Below are 19325 nucleotides of genomic sequence, written 5' to 3'. Positions count from 1 at the left end.
TCTTTCCAAGGTGGGTAAAATGAGGACCGAGATTGTTGGGGACAATATGCTGACTCTATAAACTGCTTAGAGAGGGCTGTAAAAGCACTGTGAAGCGGTATATAAGTCTAAATGCTATTGCTATTGCTATATTCCAGAGTAAGTAGAGGGGAAGAGCATTGCTATTATATTACTTATATATGATAATACGTAATTATTTACATACTTCTACATTAGTGGTGTAGGTGCCATTTATTTACCTTCAGGCTTTCCATTACAGTGGTACCTTGGTACTCAACTACTTTAAAACTCATAGAATTTGGTACTCAACACATTTTGATGTGAAATTTTTGTCCCAGTACTCATCTTTTGTTTGGTACTCAAAAGGTAAGCTAGAACTAGTCATTGTCGGCTGCCTTGTGATTCACTACCTTATGGGGAAAAAATTGTTTGGTATTCATCATTTTTGTACTCATAGCACCTCCCAGAACCAATTAACGATGAGTACCAAGGTACCACTGTATTAAGAAAGAAAGACTTCCTAGCAATACAAAGTAGGTTAATGCAAACCTTCTCTTATGACAAAAAGCTTTGCCCTCTCGTTTCAGCTATTTCCTCTAATTTAAAGAAAGGACATGCTTCCAAATCATCATCTCCGTCTGCCACATCATCTCGCTCTAAACCTTCTAAAGAACCAACAACAAGCAAAAGCAGCACAGGGACTCCCAGGGATAAGAAGAAACATGGGAAACAGGTGACGACACGAACACCATCTGATGGGGACATTACTTCTGCCTCCAGCACGACAGTAGAGAACTCGAAGACCAAAGTGGAACTCTTTAAATCAGAAGAATCTCTCCATATTATCTCTGAAGCTGGAGACACAACCCAGAACAGCACTGTGACTGTTCCTCCTCCTCCTCCTCCTGTTCCGGCTCCTCTTCCTCCATCCATCCCAACTTTGTCTCCAGGCTGTGAGCCCGCTGGCTTCTCAGGCACAGAACATGTGCCAGTTAGTATTGAAGCAGGCCCATCTGTTCCTGGCACACATTTAAACGATCTTCATATAAAAACTGAAGCAGACAGTGAAAGCTCTTCAAGCAGTGCTGTCTTAGACCATAGCCCGGAGATTGGGGGAGAAAACACAGAATGGTAAGACTACATGTTTTCAGCTAGTTCTGTAATTCTGGGGTACCCATGCATTTGGGAAGATGGTGGAGCAACTCAGGTAGGCTTTTGTATACCTTGACTTTGAATTTGAACATGTATCAAAACAGGAAGATATGAGTAAATATAATTCAAGTAATACTTTGAATTCTATTTTCATACTTCTAAGCAGAAAAGGAAAAGAAAATTAAAATGGCTTGGTTGGACTGATTTGATTCCATTTAAATCTTCAAACTTGTTTTCAAAGTTACAGTTTAAGATTCAAATTTACAGCTCTTTTGGAGATGCTTGCTTGGAAATCTTGACAGAATAGCTCTCAAAATCTGTGGTGAAATGGCACCCTCAGCATGTATTAAAAAGGCAGGTACTAAGTGGAATCCAGCTTAGCATTCCATTTATTGAAAATAGGGTAGTAGGTTGAAAAGAAAGCTAATGGAAATAAATAACAAGCCCATTTGTGAGGCATCAAAGGAAGAATTAAAATGAGTTCAGCCCCTCCCTGGACATTTACAGAACCAGTTTAGAAAATTCAGCCCTTCCCTTTTCATTTACAGAACCAGTTTAGAAAGTACCATTTCTGTTCCAGTGGCAGGATTATTATACCTATTAAAAGCAACTTTTCTTCATTTGTTTGTATGTTGCCTCCTGCTTCTCTTCTATACCTCTGTGAATATACTTGGTTGCCTATGTGCAAAGTAAATTAATTCAATTTAGAACAATCCAAATGTAGTCTGCATTTAGAAAACACAAATTGTAATGCTCAGAATTACTTATATCTCAATAATGAGAGTATATGCACCAAAAACAAATTCCTTGTGTGTCCAATCACACTTGGCCAATAAAACATTCTGTTCTATTCTATTCTATAATTGTCCTTCTAAGACCAGCATCAAGGATGTTCCATACAAGGGGAAATATTTACCTAAGGGAGAATGGATAAAGATTATGAAGAAGGAAAGTTGTAGTGAGTTGGATGTAAAACAGAAAAAAGGGATTGTGTTGGCTGCTATGTATAACATAGACCGGGAAAAGTTTGTGGTTTATTTAGATACAGTTTACAGTATGTCTATCTATATCTTGTTGAATATTTCAAATGAGCACTTTAGTAGTCTGTAAGAATTGATGGAAGGTAATAAAATTATATAGGCCACTGAACAATTCAACTTTGAACATCCTGACCAGATCAAAGTTGACTTAGCCTTCCATCCTTCTGAGGTCGGTAAATTGAGGACCCAAATTGTAGGGGGCAATATGCTGACTCTGTAAAGCACTTATAGAGTGCTGTAAAGTACTATGAAGTGTTTTATAAATCTAAGTACTACCGATAGTGCTATTGCTAAGGGGCCACAGTGGAAAAAATTGAAAATTGCAATGGCACTATAAAGTGGCAGCAGTTGGAATTAATTTTTCTGTAGCCCATCTGCTCTTGGCAGTACTTCTGATTACAAATTACTTTAAAATTTCAGGAATGATTTTCATCAGCCTTTCCTAATCAAGTATTCTCCAGATGTATTATACTACAACTCCCAAGATTCTTAGCAAGTATGGTCAAAGGCCATACTGACTAGCATCAAGAATGAAATGGCCCACCTGAAAACCACCAGATGGAGGAATGTTGCTTTATATGAGCTTAAAGCTGGTCAGACATATGCTTAATATTATATATGACTGATTTATGAACTTATTTTCTTAATTCATCTATATGATTGTGAGAGTTAGAAATTTGCTTTCTGTTCATAAATGGAAGATAGATTCTTAAAAATTTAAGCTTTTAATTTGAATGGATTTAAAGTAAGATTCTTAAAACTAGTAACAATCATATTGATATGCCAGAGTATGGGAAAATTTGAAATGTGTTGAGTTTGTGGGGAGCTTAGTTTTAAGTCTTTAGAACTGATTGTTTCACAAGAGTCACGTAGTTTGATTTATGTTAAATTTCAAATCATAAATTATTATCTTACATATTTTTCCTGTATGGTTATATTATACACTATTATAGTATGGTTATATATGACTGGTCTTCTGTATTCTGTAGTAGTTCTGCTATCAAAGAAGATCAGGAAAAAGAAATCCCTGAGCAAACTAGTCCTCTTCTGACAGATGAACTTTCTGAAACTTCTGAAGAAAATCCAGAAATTGGAAACAGCAAAAATAATCATACCAGTGACTCAGATTCAGATGGGCCTATACTTTATACAGATGATGATGAAGATGATGATGAAGATGCAAGCGGTGAAAGTAAGAAGATTTGATAAGCAACTGTTTGCCATTTTAAATGGAGAAATAATGCATGCTGTGCAGTTTGTTTTACTTCTGAACCAAAACATCTAGAAAAGTTTCTAAAAATGGAGGTTACCGATTGACTTGTTGCCTTCATTGGAAAGTGATTTCTCATTGCATTGGCAACAGATGCTACATACTTGTTGTACAGTTGGAATGTCCCTATTGGAGAGTTTGATCCAAGTTCTTGCTATTGTCCTTAATAAGCAAATTGGGAAATATGTGAACTCACAAGCGGATATATTGGATGTATTTCTTGGGGCACAATACATATTTGCAAGCCTTATTATTTGACATGTGTTTTATATATATTTTGCTTCCCTCCTTTGGAATCTTCATCCATGAAGATGGAATCACTTAGCGTCAAAGGCTGAAAATTGGTTTCACTAGCACTGTGATTATCCCACAAATGCTGCACTTTCATATTTTAGATGTGAACATAAAAGGTTTTAATTTAATGAGTGGCATTTCCATGTAGGGCTAGTAAAGCCATTGCCTTTGACTGCTGCAATTAACGTAGCTAGGAATGTAAGAAACTCCTTTATTCAAAGGACATTCTTACACTCCTAGCCACGTTAATCACAGTAACTTATTTATATGAGAGCAAAGATAAAAAGGAAATGTATACTAATACCTTAATTAGGGAGAAACAGGCTCAAACTCAACCCCTCCAAAACTGAGTGGCTGTGGCTCCCGGTGGCCCGGTATAGTCAGCTGGCACCATCGCTGACTATTGGGGGTGAAACCTTGGCCCCCACAGAGAGGGCTCGCAACTTGGGTGTTCTCCTGGATGCACGGCTGTCTTTGGAAGATCATATGACGGCCGTGGCCTGGGGAACTTTTTATTGGTTCGCCTGGTACACCAGTTGCATCCCTTTCTGGACCGGGATGCCCTGCGCACAGTCACTCGTGCCCTCGTCACGTTACGTCTGGATTACTGCAACGCTCTCTACATGGGGCTCCCCTTGAAGAGCACTCGGAGGCTCCAGCTGATCCAGAATGCGGCCGCGCGGGTGGTTATGGGTGCGACTCGGTGTACCCATGTAACACCCCTCCTGTGCGAGCTGCACTGGCTCCCATTGGTCTTCTGAGTGCGATTCAAGGTGTTCTCCTGGATGCACGGCTGTCTTTTAAAGCGCTCCATGGCTTAGGACCGGGGTATATACGAGACCGCTTTCTGCCAGCAACAACCTCCCACCGGCCAATACGCTCCCACAGAGAGGGGCTCCTCAGGGTGCCGTCGGCCAAACAATGTCGACTGGCGACACCCAGGGGGAGAGCCTTCTCTGTGGGGGCACCAGCCCGTTGGAATGAGCTGCCCCTAGAGCTTCGTCTTAGCCCCGACCTGCGCACTTTTTGCCGCGCCCTTAAGACCCTTCTGTTTCAGCAAGCCGGACTGGCCTAATATAAATTTTAAATGGGTGTATGTGTGTTTTAAATTGAGGGCCAAATTTTATATATCTGATTTTAATTGGTTTTAAATTTTATAAATTCATGTGTTTTAATATGGCTGTACACCGCTCTGAGTCCCTTGGGAGAAGGGCGGTATAGAAATTTAATAAACTTAAACTTAAACTTAATTTTAAAGTTTAATATTTATGTATTAATGTAAATAGGCATTTATTGATCAGAGAGATAAAGCTGTTCCCTTCTCCTTATAATCTAGCTCAGGGGTGTCAAACTGGATTTCTTCAAGGGCTGGATCAGCATTGTAGTTTTCCATCTGCTGGCCGGAGGGAGTGCGGGGGAGACTGGATGGATGCTCCTGCAGCATGCTAGCCAAATTGGGGCATGGGAGAGCTCATTTTCAGCCTGGATGGCCTTCTGCAGCATGCTGCTGGCCAAAATGGGGTGCAGGGACCGCACGTGACCCCCACACCCCATTTTGGCTGCCAAAGGCACCATGGGCCGGTCCTTTGCTATTTCCAGGTCAACCCCATGGGCCAATTGCGGCCCGCAGGCCTTGAGTTTGGCACCCCTGATCTAGCTAGTGAGGTTCACGTCTGCTTCTAATTGCAGAAACTCAGCCTAAAAACTGGAAAGCCATGAGTTCAAGTCCTGTCTTAGGCACAAAACCAGGTGGGTGACCTTGGACCAGTCACTCTCTCTCAGCCCTGGAAAGCAGATAATAGCAAATCACTTCTGAAATGTTGCCAAGAAAACTGCAGGGCCTTATCCAGGCAGTTTCCAGGAGTCAACATTGATTCAAGGACACCTTCTCCATTCTGTTATCTTCCAGTTTGCTAACTAGAATATTCCTATCAAATTATTTCATAAGCATTTTTGGGGGGGGGGGGGTGGAATTGAATGTTCTAATTCTACCTTAGTTGGCAGATGGGTTCTAAGACATTAATATAATATATTAATATATTATAAAGGAAAAGTGATTTTGATACGAACTAAAATTGCCCCACACAAAGGGACAAAAAGCTAGAAAGAGATTTTTTAAATTCATGTACTGAATGTCCAAATTGTGGCTGGATCTTGACATACTTAAGTGTGAACTTAATGAATTAAAAAATTCATTCTCCATCCAGGCTCTTTAGCAAGTAAAATACATCGTAGGGATACTCTCGCAATCAAACTTGGCAACAGGCCATCCAAAAAAGAACTGGAAGATAAAAACATCTTACCGAGAACATCTGAAGAGGAGAGACAGGAACTCAGACATCAGATCGGCACAAAACTAGTGAGGTACTGGCTGGGAGAGAAAAAAGGGAGAATAATAAAGAGGCTTCAGGAATAGGAAAAACTGTTTTTCAGCTTTTTGAATAGGTGATATGAAATAAATAAATGACCACTGTGATAATTAATTTATAATCCTGCAGTTCAGTCTCAGGTTTTTACACTTGTTCTATTCAAACTAGACTGAATACCTAAGCCCCCACTCCCCATTGCAAAAAAAAAAAAAAAAAAAGATTGCAGGCAAGTTTTGCTCAATTAGACAATTCACAGGTTCTTTTGATACAACAGTTATGCTACTTGCCATGAATCCAAGATAATTTTGTCTTGAAAGAACAGATTTTTTAAAGCTGATATGCAGTATAGTCTCCCTCCCCACCCCCCATATAAAAGACAGTGACATCTTTGCGAAGTGGGAGAGGGAACGAAACGTCGTTCCAAATATTCAAAAATTCCAAATATTCTCTGCTAGGAGCTCTTTTTGGGCAGTTCCGATCCTGGAGAGATCGGAAAACAAAAGAGGAAGATCTGAAAACCCCGGACAAACAGCAATCGCCCGGGGGGATAAAGACAAACCTCTTAAATCCAGCAGAGAAAGAGTCGGCCTTCAGAGTATACTCCCTCCCCCACTGTAATATCATCAGAATAGGGTTTTTGATTATTTCTTTTATTTCAAGTAGATATTTCCAAAAATGCAAATCAGATTTTGTAGACAGTACCATGGTATATATTCATAAGCAAGAGCAGTTACAAAATTCATTATATGCTTAATTTATGTGATTTCTATACACTCATCTAGTTCAGTAACACTAAATGGTAATTTGCAAATTCAAATTAATGCTCAGCATTGAAAGTAATATGTAAAGTCATAGTATTTGGTAATTGGTATTTGAGAAATTGTTTTGGCAGTGATTCTTTCTAAAGTTATGCCTTCCTAAGAAGTTGTTGTAACTGGGAGAAAATATCTGTGTCTTCCTTTTTGCAGAAGGCTTAGTCAAAGGCCCACCTCTGAAGAACTAGAACAAAGAAACATCCTGAAACGTAAGACTTTAAAACAATGCATCTAATTCTGCAATGCCAATAATGTTATATTTTCACAGTGATCACACTTCCTGGTTTTATGAATGTGAATAATTCTGCAAGTTCTTTGCTAAATATAGCCAGAATATTAAACCATATATATTGGAAGAGTGTGAATGTACAATTTGCAGCTGAATTCATTGAAACATAACCACTTCTGCAGAAGTGTACCCTGCCATTTGGTGCCAAGGCAGGACTGGAGTGGCCCTCAGATAGTAAGCAGGGGGACAATAACATTTGGGAACTACAGATCCTAACATGAACATTAGATCTAAAAATCTTAGTATCGAGTGCTAAATTATGAATCAATTTATGATATCATGCCCAGTAGTTTGAACTGAGCATCCTGATCATGCATTACATAGTAAATATATTAAATATGTTTAACTATATGTTTTATAACTACTTTAAATATGTAAATATGTTTAACCTTTTACAGTGTACAGACGTTGTTTATTTAGTAAATCGCAAGTATGGAGTCTTAGGGCAGTAAGTTTGCTATTCTTGCCAAAACTGGCTTTCTAGAAACATAATGTAGCTCTTTGTGCCAGATGAGAATAAGGATTATCATTGTTTGAACAACTATTGGGTAGAATAATTTCTGTGGCATTCCAGTAGAGTAGAGCTTTGTTTGTTTTAGGTTTTTTGTTTCCTTAGCAAACATACATTGTTACCCAGATATATAAATCCCCACAAGATATAGTGGAATGTTCAGGTTTAATTTCCTGGATTATATTAGGGCACAAACCTGAATGTCAAAAGCAGATGTAGGCTGATGGAGATCCTCCCAACCCAAGTAGATCAGACAGACACTTGGCATAAAATGCCAGCATTTGCTCTTCTCACAAAAAAGTGGCTCTGAAATTGCAAGCGTATTTTCCTAACTCAATCTGTATTAACCACATCTTCTTTCAATCTGCTTTCAGCGTTTTCATGATGTGATAAATAGTGTGGCCAATATAAACTGAGTTGGTGAGTGGCAACTGTGGGTGAATAAGTTATTTTAGCAACAGTGTAATCCGGTCCAAATGGCTTCATTTCTACATTATCATCATGTCATGTTGATAGGCTAGAACTACTGATTTACTGAAACTGAGTATTTGCCACATCTACTGCATAATTTGCTACCGCCTATATACCAGATGAGATGTAACATTTAATTCATCCATCCAAAATTAGTATCAAAGTTCCAAAACAGCCAAACAACAAATGCTTAAAAGTGGATAGGAATTAACGTACAGAAATATAGTGATGGGCCACTATTGAGAGATGTTCTGCTCAACTCTTAACATGTAGTGAGAGATCCTAGCTCTTAGTTCATTAATCTTGAGATGCACAGGCACAGTTTAAGGATACCTCAATGTGTCATAAATTCTCCACCTTGTCTATGGTGGCAGCTTTCTAGATGAATAGCAAGAGATTTACTATCCTGAATGGCAATCAATGAGGAAGATTGGGCATCTTCAGTAAGCCTGTGCATTACCATTCTCTGAACAGTACAGATTGCTGTAATTATATAAATACACAGAGATAGTGCAAGTAAAAACAGAAGCTGTGATTATATTTCTACTGTTAGAGTAATGATGGACAGGAAAGTTCTTGCACAGTCGAGAGTTATCATAAGTTGAAGACAGGTATGGTGGCATAGGCTAACCAATTTCAGCTTGTTTGCTTCATTCTGTTGCTTCTCTTTGTTCATTCCACTTGCTTTTTAAATAGGACGAGCATTTTTTCTAGGTCTCAAATATATAAATATTCTCACCAGTACAGTCCTTGGAAGCTCCTACCCTTCAATTGTATAAGGCATGATTGGTCCTTTCTAAATTGAAATAAACTTGGGAGATACCACTCGTGTTCTTACCAACTTACTCAGTATATATGTTTATACCATATGGCTTCAGAAAAGGCAGAAAAAATTTATGCCGATGAAGAAGGATGAGAGTGAAGGGAGAAAAAGAAATGATTTTTTCTCTAACACATCATTAGATAGAATAATTGTTTTAACACACATAGCTTAACTATTGCTTCCTTGGAAGGCTCTCTATTTGAACCTTAGGAATAGAAATTAATGGAGGCTGCCTACTCTCTGTTCCTTATCCTATGACTGATCATAGAAATGAGACTAGTTTAAGAAATGAAAGAAAATACAACTTGGAATGAATTTAAAATATTAATGAGGATTATTTTCTTACATTGTAACAAGTCTGTCACCTATTTATCATGCCGTAACTATGCCTATGTTTCTTCTTTCATTTGTAAATAGAAAAGAATGAAGAAGAAGAACAAGAAGCTAAAAGAGAATTGAAGCGCAGTCTCAGTCGAAAGGTAACTTAAATGTTTTGTCAATAGATCCTTTGCATTCTTTCTTTCTTTGTGTCAGAAACACCTATAAAATATACCCTGTTTCCCCCAAAATAAGACATCCCCTGATAATAAGCCTGTGGTCTACAGGTAAATCCCATTATCGTTTTAAAGAGACAAAGACCAAAATAATCCTGGAACAAAGTTTATTCTTTGCAAAGGGCCTTTCTCTCTAAAGTAGAGAAAGACGGAAATAAAACAATTTACACGAGTTTTTATAGTCTTCAGGAATATCAGAATACACGTCACTAAAGTACCTTGGGAATCAGTTTCAGATCTTACATAACATCTTATATAACATATGCAGTACATAATTCCACCCTGGATATTCCCCAATTCCCAACAGAAATACCCCTCAAATACCCCTCAAAAACATCAATTACGTACTTCCTTTAATTAATGAGGGCAAGTTGACCCAGGAACATATTTCCTGCAAAACAAACATCCTCTAAAAAACACAGGAATTACACATTTCCTTTCTCATGTTCTTAAATGTCAGCTAAATTATATAATCAGGTTATACAAGGTAAAACAAAGCCTTAACATGATTTCAAAATGGCGTAACTCAGGTTATGCTTTTACAGGAATAATTCCTATTTTTCTCACAATCCCCAATTCTCCTCTTCATTATCTTTTATTCCTGTAAATTATGAACATCCTGTAACAGTATAGAAACTCTTCTCCATACAATAGGTAATTTGGTCAATGCCATGTTACCACATAAAAACATTAACTTGGAGGGAACTTGTATCCTTAGACATAAAAAATGTAACCCTTCCTCCAAAATCCAAAACTTCTTGTATGAAGGTATATAATTACCAAATAGCTCAGTGCATTGCTTATATAAAAATTCCATTCTATTTGTAAGGCCAATGTATTGAGGAACTATCTCATATGTACGTTTGCACTTAGCACACACCATCTGCAAAAGATGACTTAATACATATCTCAGCTTCCTCAGTGGTGTCTATTAGGGTTAGTGGTGTTTCTATAAAAGAATAACGGTGCTCGAATTCAGTATGGAAACATAGCTGCTACCAAGTTATAGGATAACTAGGCAACACAGCCAAAATCCCCATTCCTATCCACACCTGTAGAATAACAAACATTACCACAAAAAAACCCATTATTCCTAGTGAACTAGCTCCCCCAACATATTGTCCAAAGAGATAAAAGATTATTATCTTACCTCCAATACATCAATCAATCAAGGAGAACTTACATCCACTGGATACCAAAACATAGATTTACACCAATCAATAATATATTTCCTCAATACAATCAAAAACACAACAAGAATTATTACCACTCCTAGCCAAATACAAAATTCTTCATAAAACTCTTCTTCCATCCATTGGTCCCCAATCATCTAAGGTTTGTCATCAAAAAGTCAATTTAAAAGGGTTTGCAGGTTCCGCAGCAACTGTCCTTCCATAAGGCAAAACCACCAGTCTCTCGACTCTGGAATAGCATACCCAACCTTGTTCCTTAGTCCTTACAGCCGATTCAGTAGTCAGCAAAACTTGGAACGGTCCTTCCCACACCAGCTGCAACTTCTTCTCAGTAATGGCTTTTATCGGACCCAGTCTCCACTTTTGTATTCATGTGCTTGGAAATCAAGAGGTGGATTCTGTCCTTTTTACCTTAAATGAGAAAAACACTGGGACAGTCCCTGTATATATATTTTCAGAAAAAACATCCTTCAATTCTATCCTAGGCATCTCAACTTTCCCCACATATGGCAATCCAAACATCATTTCATACATAGATATCCCCAAATCTTTCCTAGGACTAGTTCCTATTCTTAATAGTGCTAAAGGCAAACACTTCATCCAAGGTAGTTGAAACTCTAACATTAATTTTTATAACATAGATTTACTTATCTGATTAGCACATTCACAACACCCTATAGAACTTAGCATAAACAATAAATGTAATTGCCAATCAATTCCTAATTGTTCCATAAGCTTCATCACCTTGGACAATGAAATGTATACCCCTATCACTATCAATAAGATCAACCAATGCATATTTCAGTATTATTCACTCCAATATAATTTAACAATCTTCTGAGCACCTATTTTTACACAAAGATTACATATATCAATAGTCACACCACCAGCATTTCAATGTAATCTACTTAGATTCACTGAAAAGGCCAAATTGTCAAATCTCTACATATTTTTTCTTTACATACACAATGTATTCATTTCCATACCATTTATATAACTATTGTATACACACCCCTAGACACATATATGCATATACATTTAATAAAATCAATAAGTGCTTGCGTTCCCCAATAGGTTCCCTCATGCACTCATTCAATCACATTCCACATCACAACTTTAGTAAAAATTTGCACTCCATTCTTATTAATCCATTTCCCAGTCACTTACACACCCCTTCATCCACTATTTATATAATATCAAGTTTAGAAGGGTCCCCAGCTGCCTTTAAAACAGCTGTGATAAGTTCCACCTATCGCAATTCCTTTTACTAAATATCAACCCCCTTTCAATCCAGATTATCCCAAAAGTATGTAAGATACCATAAGCATAGGTTAAATCAACATAAATATTCCCTACCTCATTAATATGTGCAATGCTTACAATAAAGCAAAAACCTCACATGTCTGCACTGACCATTCAAACGGTAACTTTCCACCTTCCAATATCTCAATAGTGTCTCCATTCACAACTGCATAACCATCCAGTCTCATCCTATTCTCAATTCATTTATTCATAACCACACAATATCCCATCTCTCTCTCCTATTGGTCAAGAGAACCAAACTCTCTTGAGACAATTCTAAAAACCTAGCATTTGTGCACCACCTTTTAGTTCCCAGTCCACATGCGAACCAACACTCCTTCGGCTATACCATCTTCCATTACTACAGACAAGTGGAAATTTTTCCTTAAACTAGGCAAACATAACACTGGAGTAACACTACATTATTACTTTCTTCAACTCTTCAACCTTTCTTCCAAACAACTTAGTTTAAAATTAACTATCAATAATTCTTCCCTCAAGGGAACATCCTTTACCTAGACAACACTAAGCTAAAATAACATAGTCAACTATTCCCCAGACTATCCAGTATCCAATATCTAGAAACCGCACCTTCCCTCCCCCCTTTCTTACTTCTCTTGTTCAGAACAAAAAGACGGGGGAGATATAGAGAGGAAAAATACTACTCCTGTCTCCAATTAACATCGCAAATACCTCTACCTAATCCTACTTCTCCATAGGATCTCTCTCAGCTCTCACTTGCTCATTCAAACACTTGCTATTACAACATAACAACAACGACAACAACAAACTCTTGCCACTCACTATTTCAATATACAAAAGGAAATTTCTCAGGGGTTCAACACACAGGCATTCACAAATATCAGGATCACCTTACCACCCCCATTTAAGGGCTTACCACACTCACTCATATTTATTCTGCAATCAGACCTTTTAGTGTATTCCAACACACACATGCCTTTTCCCTGCCAATTAGTCAGCATAAATACTTCAAGGAACTTTATTATCATTCTCAGTATTATTATTTTACAAGACAATGAGCTCTATTGCCTAAACAACTCTCATTACACACACATACCATTTAACAACATTTGCAAACCTGGAATAAAACCTGGAAAGGTTCCATCCCTTCAGATACCCATTTCATTTTCATGCTTGACATCTTGTAGCCCATTCCTCAAGCAGTGGAAAACTTCAGGATGCAGTTTTTAATCAAAAACTTGATTTCGGGCCCTAACCACACCTGTTCTCCACAGCTCCAGGCTTAAGCCAAGAAGGTCACTTAATTAGCCGGCACACACATATCACCATCACATCACATTAATCAAAGACAAAATATTCGCATTCAACCTCAGGTAAGAAGAACAACAAACCCTCATTACCACATTCCTACAGAGTTTTCTGCCTCATCCAAGAACAAGAACGATCTGTATACCAAGCTCACATCCCAGAAGAGACAATGCATCTCTCCCAAGCAGATTAATGTTTCCTTTAAGAGGAATGCCGAATGGTATTGCGGCTAATTCCTTTAGTTTGTGAACATTTAACATGAGGAGAAGTGGATGGATTCCGTTTCACAATTACTAACAATTCACCCAACTCCTTCTCCAGCTACCTATATTACTGCCCTGTTGAAGTCTCTTCCTCTCTGCTCCCAGCAGCAACATCAATTTCACCCACAACTTCCATTATACAAAGGAGGGGGAGGTGGGCATGTAGCATAAGCTAAAGGATTCCAACCTTCCTCTTCTTCTTCCTTCCCATACAAAACTCTAGAACTTCTCAGGGAAGAGGAGTTAAACTACTGAACATGGAACTGAGGTTCAACATATAACAATTGAACTATCAACTTCTTCTTTCACCAAAACTTTCTTCAAAGCATTGATCCAATATGGGTCTGACTCCCCAAACTTACTCCACCTATAATTAGGCTGTATCAGCACAAACGTCAGCCAAACCTCCTTACAATAATTAATCATAGTCACCTTATCTAATACCTTTGTACAAGCTTTCAACCAATCCTCTGACTATTGTACTAACAATTTCCCTAACGGAGATATGGGGGATGGAGGATATTTCAGTCGCAGCAGCACTTTTCCCTAGTAAAGGCCCCATACGTTCCCCAACCTGTATTACACCAATTATCCACACAAATCATACAGGCCATACACACACAAACATACACAAATCCAAACCACCAAAAAGAAAACTTATACTCAATCGGGCTTTTCAGTGCATGACAATAAGGACAAGCGCTTATTTCAGGGTTCAAAAAAATATAAGACAGGGTCTTATTTTGGGGAAAACATGGTAGATGTATAACATTCAACATTAAGCAAAGAAAATGGGTATAAAATAGCTAATAAAAATATAGCATGTGTAAAAAGTATGTAAAGTACAGGTAGTTCTCAACTTACAACAGTTCATTTAATGACCATTCGAAGTTACAACGGGACTGAAAAAGTGACTTATGACTGTTTTTCACACTTATGACCGTTGCAGCATCTCTGTGGTCATGTGATTCTCATTCAGATGCTTGACAACTGACTTAACATCTATGACGATTGCAGTGTCCAGGGGTCATGTGTTCCCCTTTTGCGACCATCTGATAAGCAAAGTCAATGGGGAAACCAGATTCACTTAACAGCTGTGTCACTAATTTAATAAAGGCAATGATTCACTTATCAAATGTGGCAGGAAAAGTTGTAAAATGGGGCAAAACTCACTTAACAAATATCTCACTTAGCAACATCAATTTTGGGCTCAATTGTGGTCGTAAATTGAGGACTACCTATAAATAGGATTAAACCTAAATGACCTTCATCCTGTATCGGGCCACATTGACAGGATTTTCTCTCACCAGCATGAGGTCTTCCTCCGTACATGTACACATAGACATTCTTTGCATTGCCAACTGATAAATGCTGGCGAAGGCCCTGGAAATTTTGTTCTCTTGAGGAAAGATTGAATGAGTTGGGTGAGTCATTTTAATGGGGAGAGGGAATGATGACGGAACTATTTTCAAATGTTGGAATAGCTGTTACGTAAATAATGAGAATGAGTTCAAGGAGGAAGTGCAGCTCCAGAGTGCTCAACAACACTTAATTTCACAAGTGATGTTTGAAATGACATTAAGATGAAAATATAAACAGGCAGGGTACATTGGTATGTTTACCTGACAATGGGTGGACATAAAAAGAGATTTGGCTGTGGTGTTACAGTTATACATATCAACTCATATGACGACCTACAAAATGGGGAGATTGACTAAGAAAATCCTGAGTCCCAACTGGACTCATTGCAGAGGCCAAATGGAATATAAGTATGTGATGAAGTTGATTAACATTATCCAGATGAATAAGACAATGATGTATAAAATGAAGTCAGTGTGTGGAATTCTTTGCTCAAGAAAGCTAAAGAGCTTTGGTAGCACAGTGGACTAAAGCACTGTTATTAACATCTGCTGCTTGCAATTACTGCAAGTTCAAATCTCACCAGGCTCAAGGTTGACTCAGCCTTCCATCCTTTCAAATGGAGGTAAAATGAGGACCCAGATTGTGGGGACAATAAACTGACTTTGTATAAATATACAAAAGTATGAAGGCTATTGCTTAACGCATTGTAAGCCGCCCTGAGTCTCCGGAGAAGGGCGGCATATAAATCAAATTAAAAAAAAAAAAAAAGGTGTGGTTGTCTGAGTCCATTGATTTGACTTCTGAGAAACAAGACTAAATTCTAGGGATTTCTTACAATGCAAGATTGTCCTGCAATCAAGCGGAAGCTATGTTGCTTTATCAGTGAATTTCTTTCATCAACATGATTCTACCTTTGTGTTGTTGTTTTTTTTTAATTCTATACCCTGTCTGTTTTCGATGATGTTTGTATTAGGATAACCCTAACCTCCAGATTCTTTGGGAGAGAGTTTATGAAATTTTTTTCTTTGCAGCTTAGTTTGAGACCAACAGTGGCTGAACTTCAGGCACGAAGAATCTTACGATTTAATGAATATGTGGAAGTAACAGATTCACCAGATTATGATCGACGTGCTGATAAACCCTGGGCAAGATTAACACCTGCAGACAAGGTAAGAGGCATAAATCCTGCATGAATTGAATATGAGTAATGAATTGAATATGAGTGAGTGAATGAATGAATGAATGAATGAATGAATGAATGAATGAATGGCTGAAGAGCTGAAATTTTAAATACATTGTCTTTCTGTATCTCAAAATAAATCTCCATTAATTAAGATTTCATGCACGTCCATACATGATTTCTTTTAATATGATTGTTCTAGAATTATTTTAAAACAAATTGTACAGTTTTGCTCAGAAGGAACAGTGCACTAAATCTGGCTCCCTTGTCTCAGTAATTATTTTTCATATCATAGTATTTGTGGAATGTTAGAATATAGGTAGTCTTTTGTTTGACAACTGTTCATTCAGCGATTGTTCAGCATTACAGTGGTGCTGAATGAAGGGACTTACAACCCGAGCCTGAAGTTACAACTGTTGTATCACTATTGCACTCCATAGTCACATGATGAAAATTCAGGCACCTGGCAATATGACTTCCACCACTTGTTGGGTTTATGCCAATAACATTATGCTTCAATGTGTCTTGCGTTTTGTTTATTGTTTCCAGTCTTGCATTTTATATATCTCTATAGAGTAGAAGATGCTGAAGTTCTAGGAGTAGTTTGTTCTTTTGAGAGATGTAGACAGATATTTTAGACCTATGTTAATTGTAAAGGAAATTCTACCAGAATGATGTATGAAATAACTCTGAATTATTCCTCAACAATGGTTTGATAGATTTGAAAATCAGAGTAACTTTGGGGACCTCTCCCTATTTTGAGTAGTAGGTTTCTCTTAATATACTTTATGGGTAAGTTTGAGTGTTGCTTTTTAATTAAGCTTGAAACACTACACTGTCCAATTTCACAAAGTAAAATATTCTATATAAAGTAAATATAGAATCACATATATAAATTGAACAAACAAATAAAACTTCATGATATAAGAAGAGAAAAAGCAAGTTAGTTAACAAGAGTAAATATTAAAAGGGGATGCAAACTATTATCCTTCAGAGCTTTTGACTAGTTTCCATAAACCCTTAGAAATTTAGCCAATGGTTAGGGATTATGAAATTTGGCTCACAAAATGTATTTTGCCACGTTTTTGAGATTGACCACTTTGTTACATTGTAGGTATTTCCATTTAAGACAATCTGAGTTTACATTTGTGTTTTCTTTCATCAGGCAGCAATACGGAAAGAATTGAATGAATTCAAAAGCACAGAAATGGAAGTACATGAAGAAAGTAGACAGTTTACAAGGTAGGAAACCATTCATGCACAGATAGCAAAGTTTCTTCTTTTCCACTTTTGTATCACATGAATACTTTTGCACATTGCTGGAACTTGTGATGGTGGTATATAATATAGTTGCATCAGCCTGGTTTTATTTTTCCTGCAATCAATATTGTGACTCAATTTCTGACATTGCCTTGACAGAGTAGGCATTGTATTTTATTCAGATTATTTAATTTTGTCTTTTTGTTATCCAAAAATAGTTCTCCAACTACAACTTTATTGACTCAGATGTTTTAAACTGCTGGCTAAAGTAATTTGGTACTTGTCATATATGTGCTTACAGTTTCAAATTATTGCAAACATGATAACAGGAAACAGACAAAAATAACTTATAATGATGACCTATAAATTTGAAATTTATAGAGGCACAAATGATGTGTTTCTATGAATACCTTCAGACATGATCAAAAGCTTCTAAAATCCTAGTTCCTGTACATGTATCCAATGATGCAAGACTTTTGTTCTATCGTATTAGTTCTCCCATCTCTGAAGCAAATGAAATAATAACAATAATTGGGCAACATTCTGTTCTTAAATTGAACAGCATTAAACTGTGTTTCACACAGTTATGTGAAACAGTATCTAAACAAAAGGTTCCCATCAATATTTTTTTTTGCCCATGGGATCTCAGTTCATTGCTAGTTTGGAAGCATTTTGTCTTTCTAAACCTTTCAAGATAACTCATTTTAATCTGTGGGGTTGTTAAAATATTATTCCTGATAGCATAGCACACAAAGAGCTAAGAAGTAAATAAATGTATTCATTAATACTTAAAAATTTAACAGCAATGTTAGTCAGACTTGAATATGGATTTGAAATATGGATTCAATCTATTTTATAAAGAAAGTGGTATGTATGGTATGGGCATTGTGTGGATGTTTTAGCATTTGGAATTTGAATATTTGAACTTTACAATTGCTCTGATCTTTCTTGTACCTTGAGGATGATGAGAAAAAAAAATCAAAACATTTTATTTCTCACCTTCAGGTTTCATCGTCCTTAAGTGTTGAAAATACTCTGCTGTTGAGCACAACTATCTTTCCTGAGGAAAGTCCTCCATCTTGAAGCCCAGAGTACATCACAACTGAAATGTCTGCAGTACCTTGAAACCTGAAGTTACTCTATGTTGTGGGTCCTCATATTTAACAAAAAGAGACAAATAGAAGCGATACAGAAAAGAATATAAAAATGGCCATGTAATATGAATGTTTACTCTTTTGTTTTGAATAGAAAATCTTACTGTTTTTTCCTTACCACCAGTTAACTGGGTGAACAGAAAATGACTATTGACAGGAAGGAAGCACAATCCATTTTCAAATAGAATGGGAACAGACATACCTGAACTATTGTTTGTGGGCCAACTTATATACTTAGAATTAAAAAAAAAATCTTCGTGGAAGTAAGTTTATACTACATTAAGAGACTGGATTACTACAGCAACATGAAAAACCAGGAATGTGAACAATTCTCTTTCTGTCTTCCAGAATGTCTTTTTTGGAGAATTGCCAACTCTACTTCTCATAAATAGTACAGGAATTTCATGTAATATGTGAATTTGGCAGTAATTACTACAATTCACAGTTATGTTTATGATTGTATGATTATGACCTCTAAATTATCCATTGGGGGTTACAGTTTTGAGTACAACTAGATTATATGAGTTGTACAACATTAAAATCGCTAAGTGTATCTTTATTATTTAGGACTGCAACACAAATTCCTTTTTTTAAAAAATGTGATGAATTTAAAAGAAGCACCAAGGGTTCTCTGTAATCATGAATCAATTGAAAAATATGCTTAGAAAGTTTAAAAAAAAATGAGACAATAAGAATGCTGTGAAAAGAACTGATGATCTTTAATCTTGCTTAA

General features: G+C 37.0%; 1 protein-coding gene across 1 annotated transcript in view; it reads left to right on the top strand.

The window, feature by feature from the left end:
- PHACTR2 (phosphatase and actin regulator 2) overlaps nt 1-18641 on the top strand; it is an 85055-nt gene extending 66414 nt beyond the window's left edge. The window contains exons 6-13 of the mRNA XM_070952115.1: nt 588-1131; nt 3182-3384; nt 5964-6120; nt 7094-7149; nt 9452-9513; nt 16030-16167; nt 17344-17420; nt 18444-18641. Coding sequence (XP_070808216.1) covers nt 588-1131; nt 3182-3384; nt 5964-6120; nt 7094-7149; nt 9452-9513; nt 16030-16167; nt 17344-17420; nt 18444-18459 — 1253 coding nt within the window. The 3' untranslated portion in view covers nt 18460-18641. The remainder of the gene's footprint in view (nt 1-587; nt 1132-3181; nt 3385-5963; nt 6121-7093; nt 7150-9451; nt 9514-16029; nt 16168-17343; nt 17421-18443) is intronic.
- The last annotated feature ends 684 nt before the right edge of the window (nt 18642-19325 follow it).

The sequence above is a fragment of the Pituophis catenifer genome, unplaced genomic scaffold (assembly GCF_029215685.1).
Source record: "Pituophis catenifer annectens isolate HBS135680 unplaced genomic scaffold, rPitCat1.0.hap2 SCAF_1, whole genome shotgun sequence".
NCBI classification, from domain to species: domain Eukaryota; kingdom Metazoa; phylum Chordata; class Lepidosauria; order Squamata; family Colubridae; genus Pituophis; species Pituophis catenifer.
This window is presented reverse-complemented; position numbering and strand designations above follow the sequence as displayed.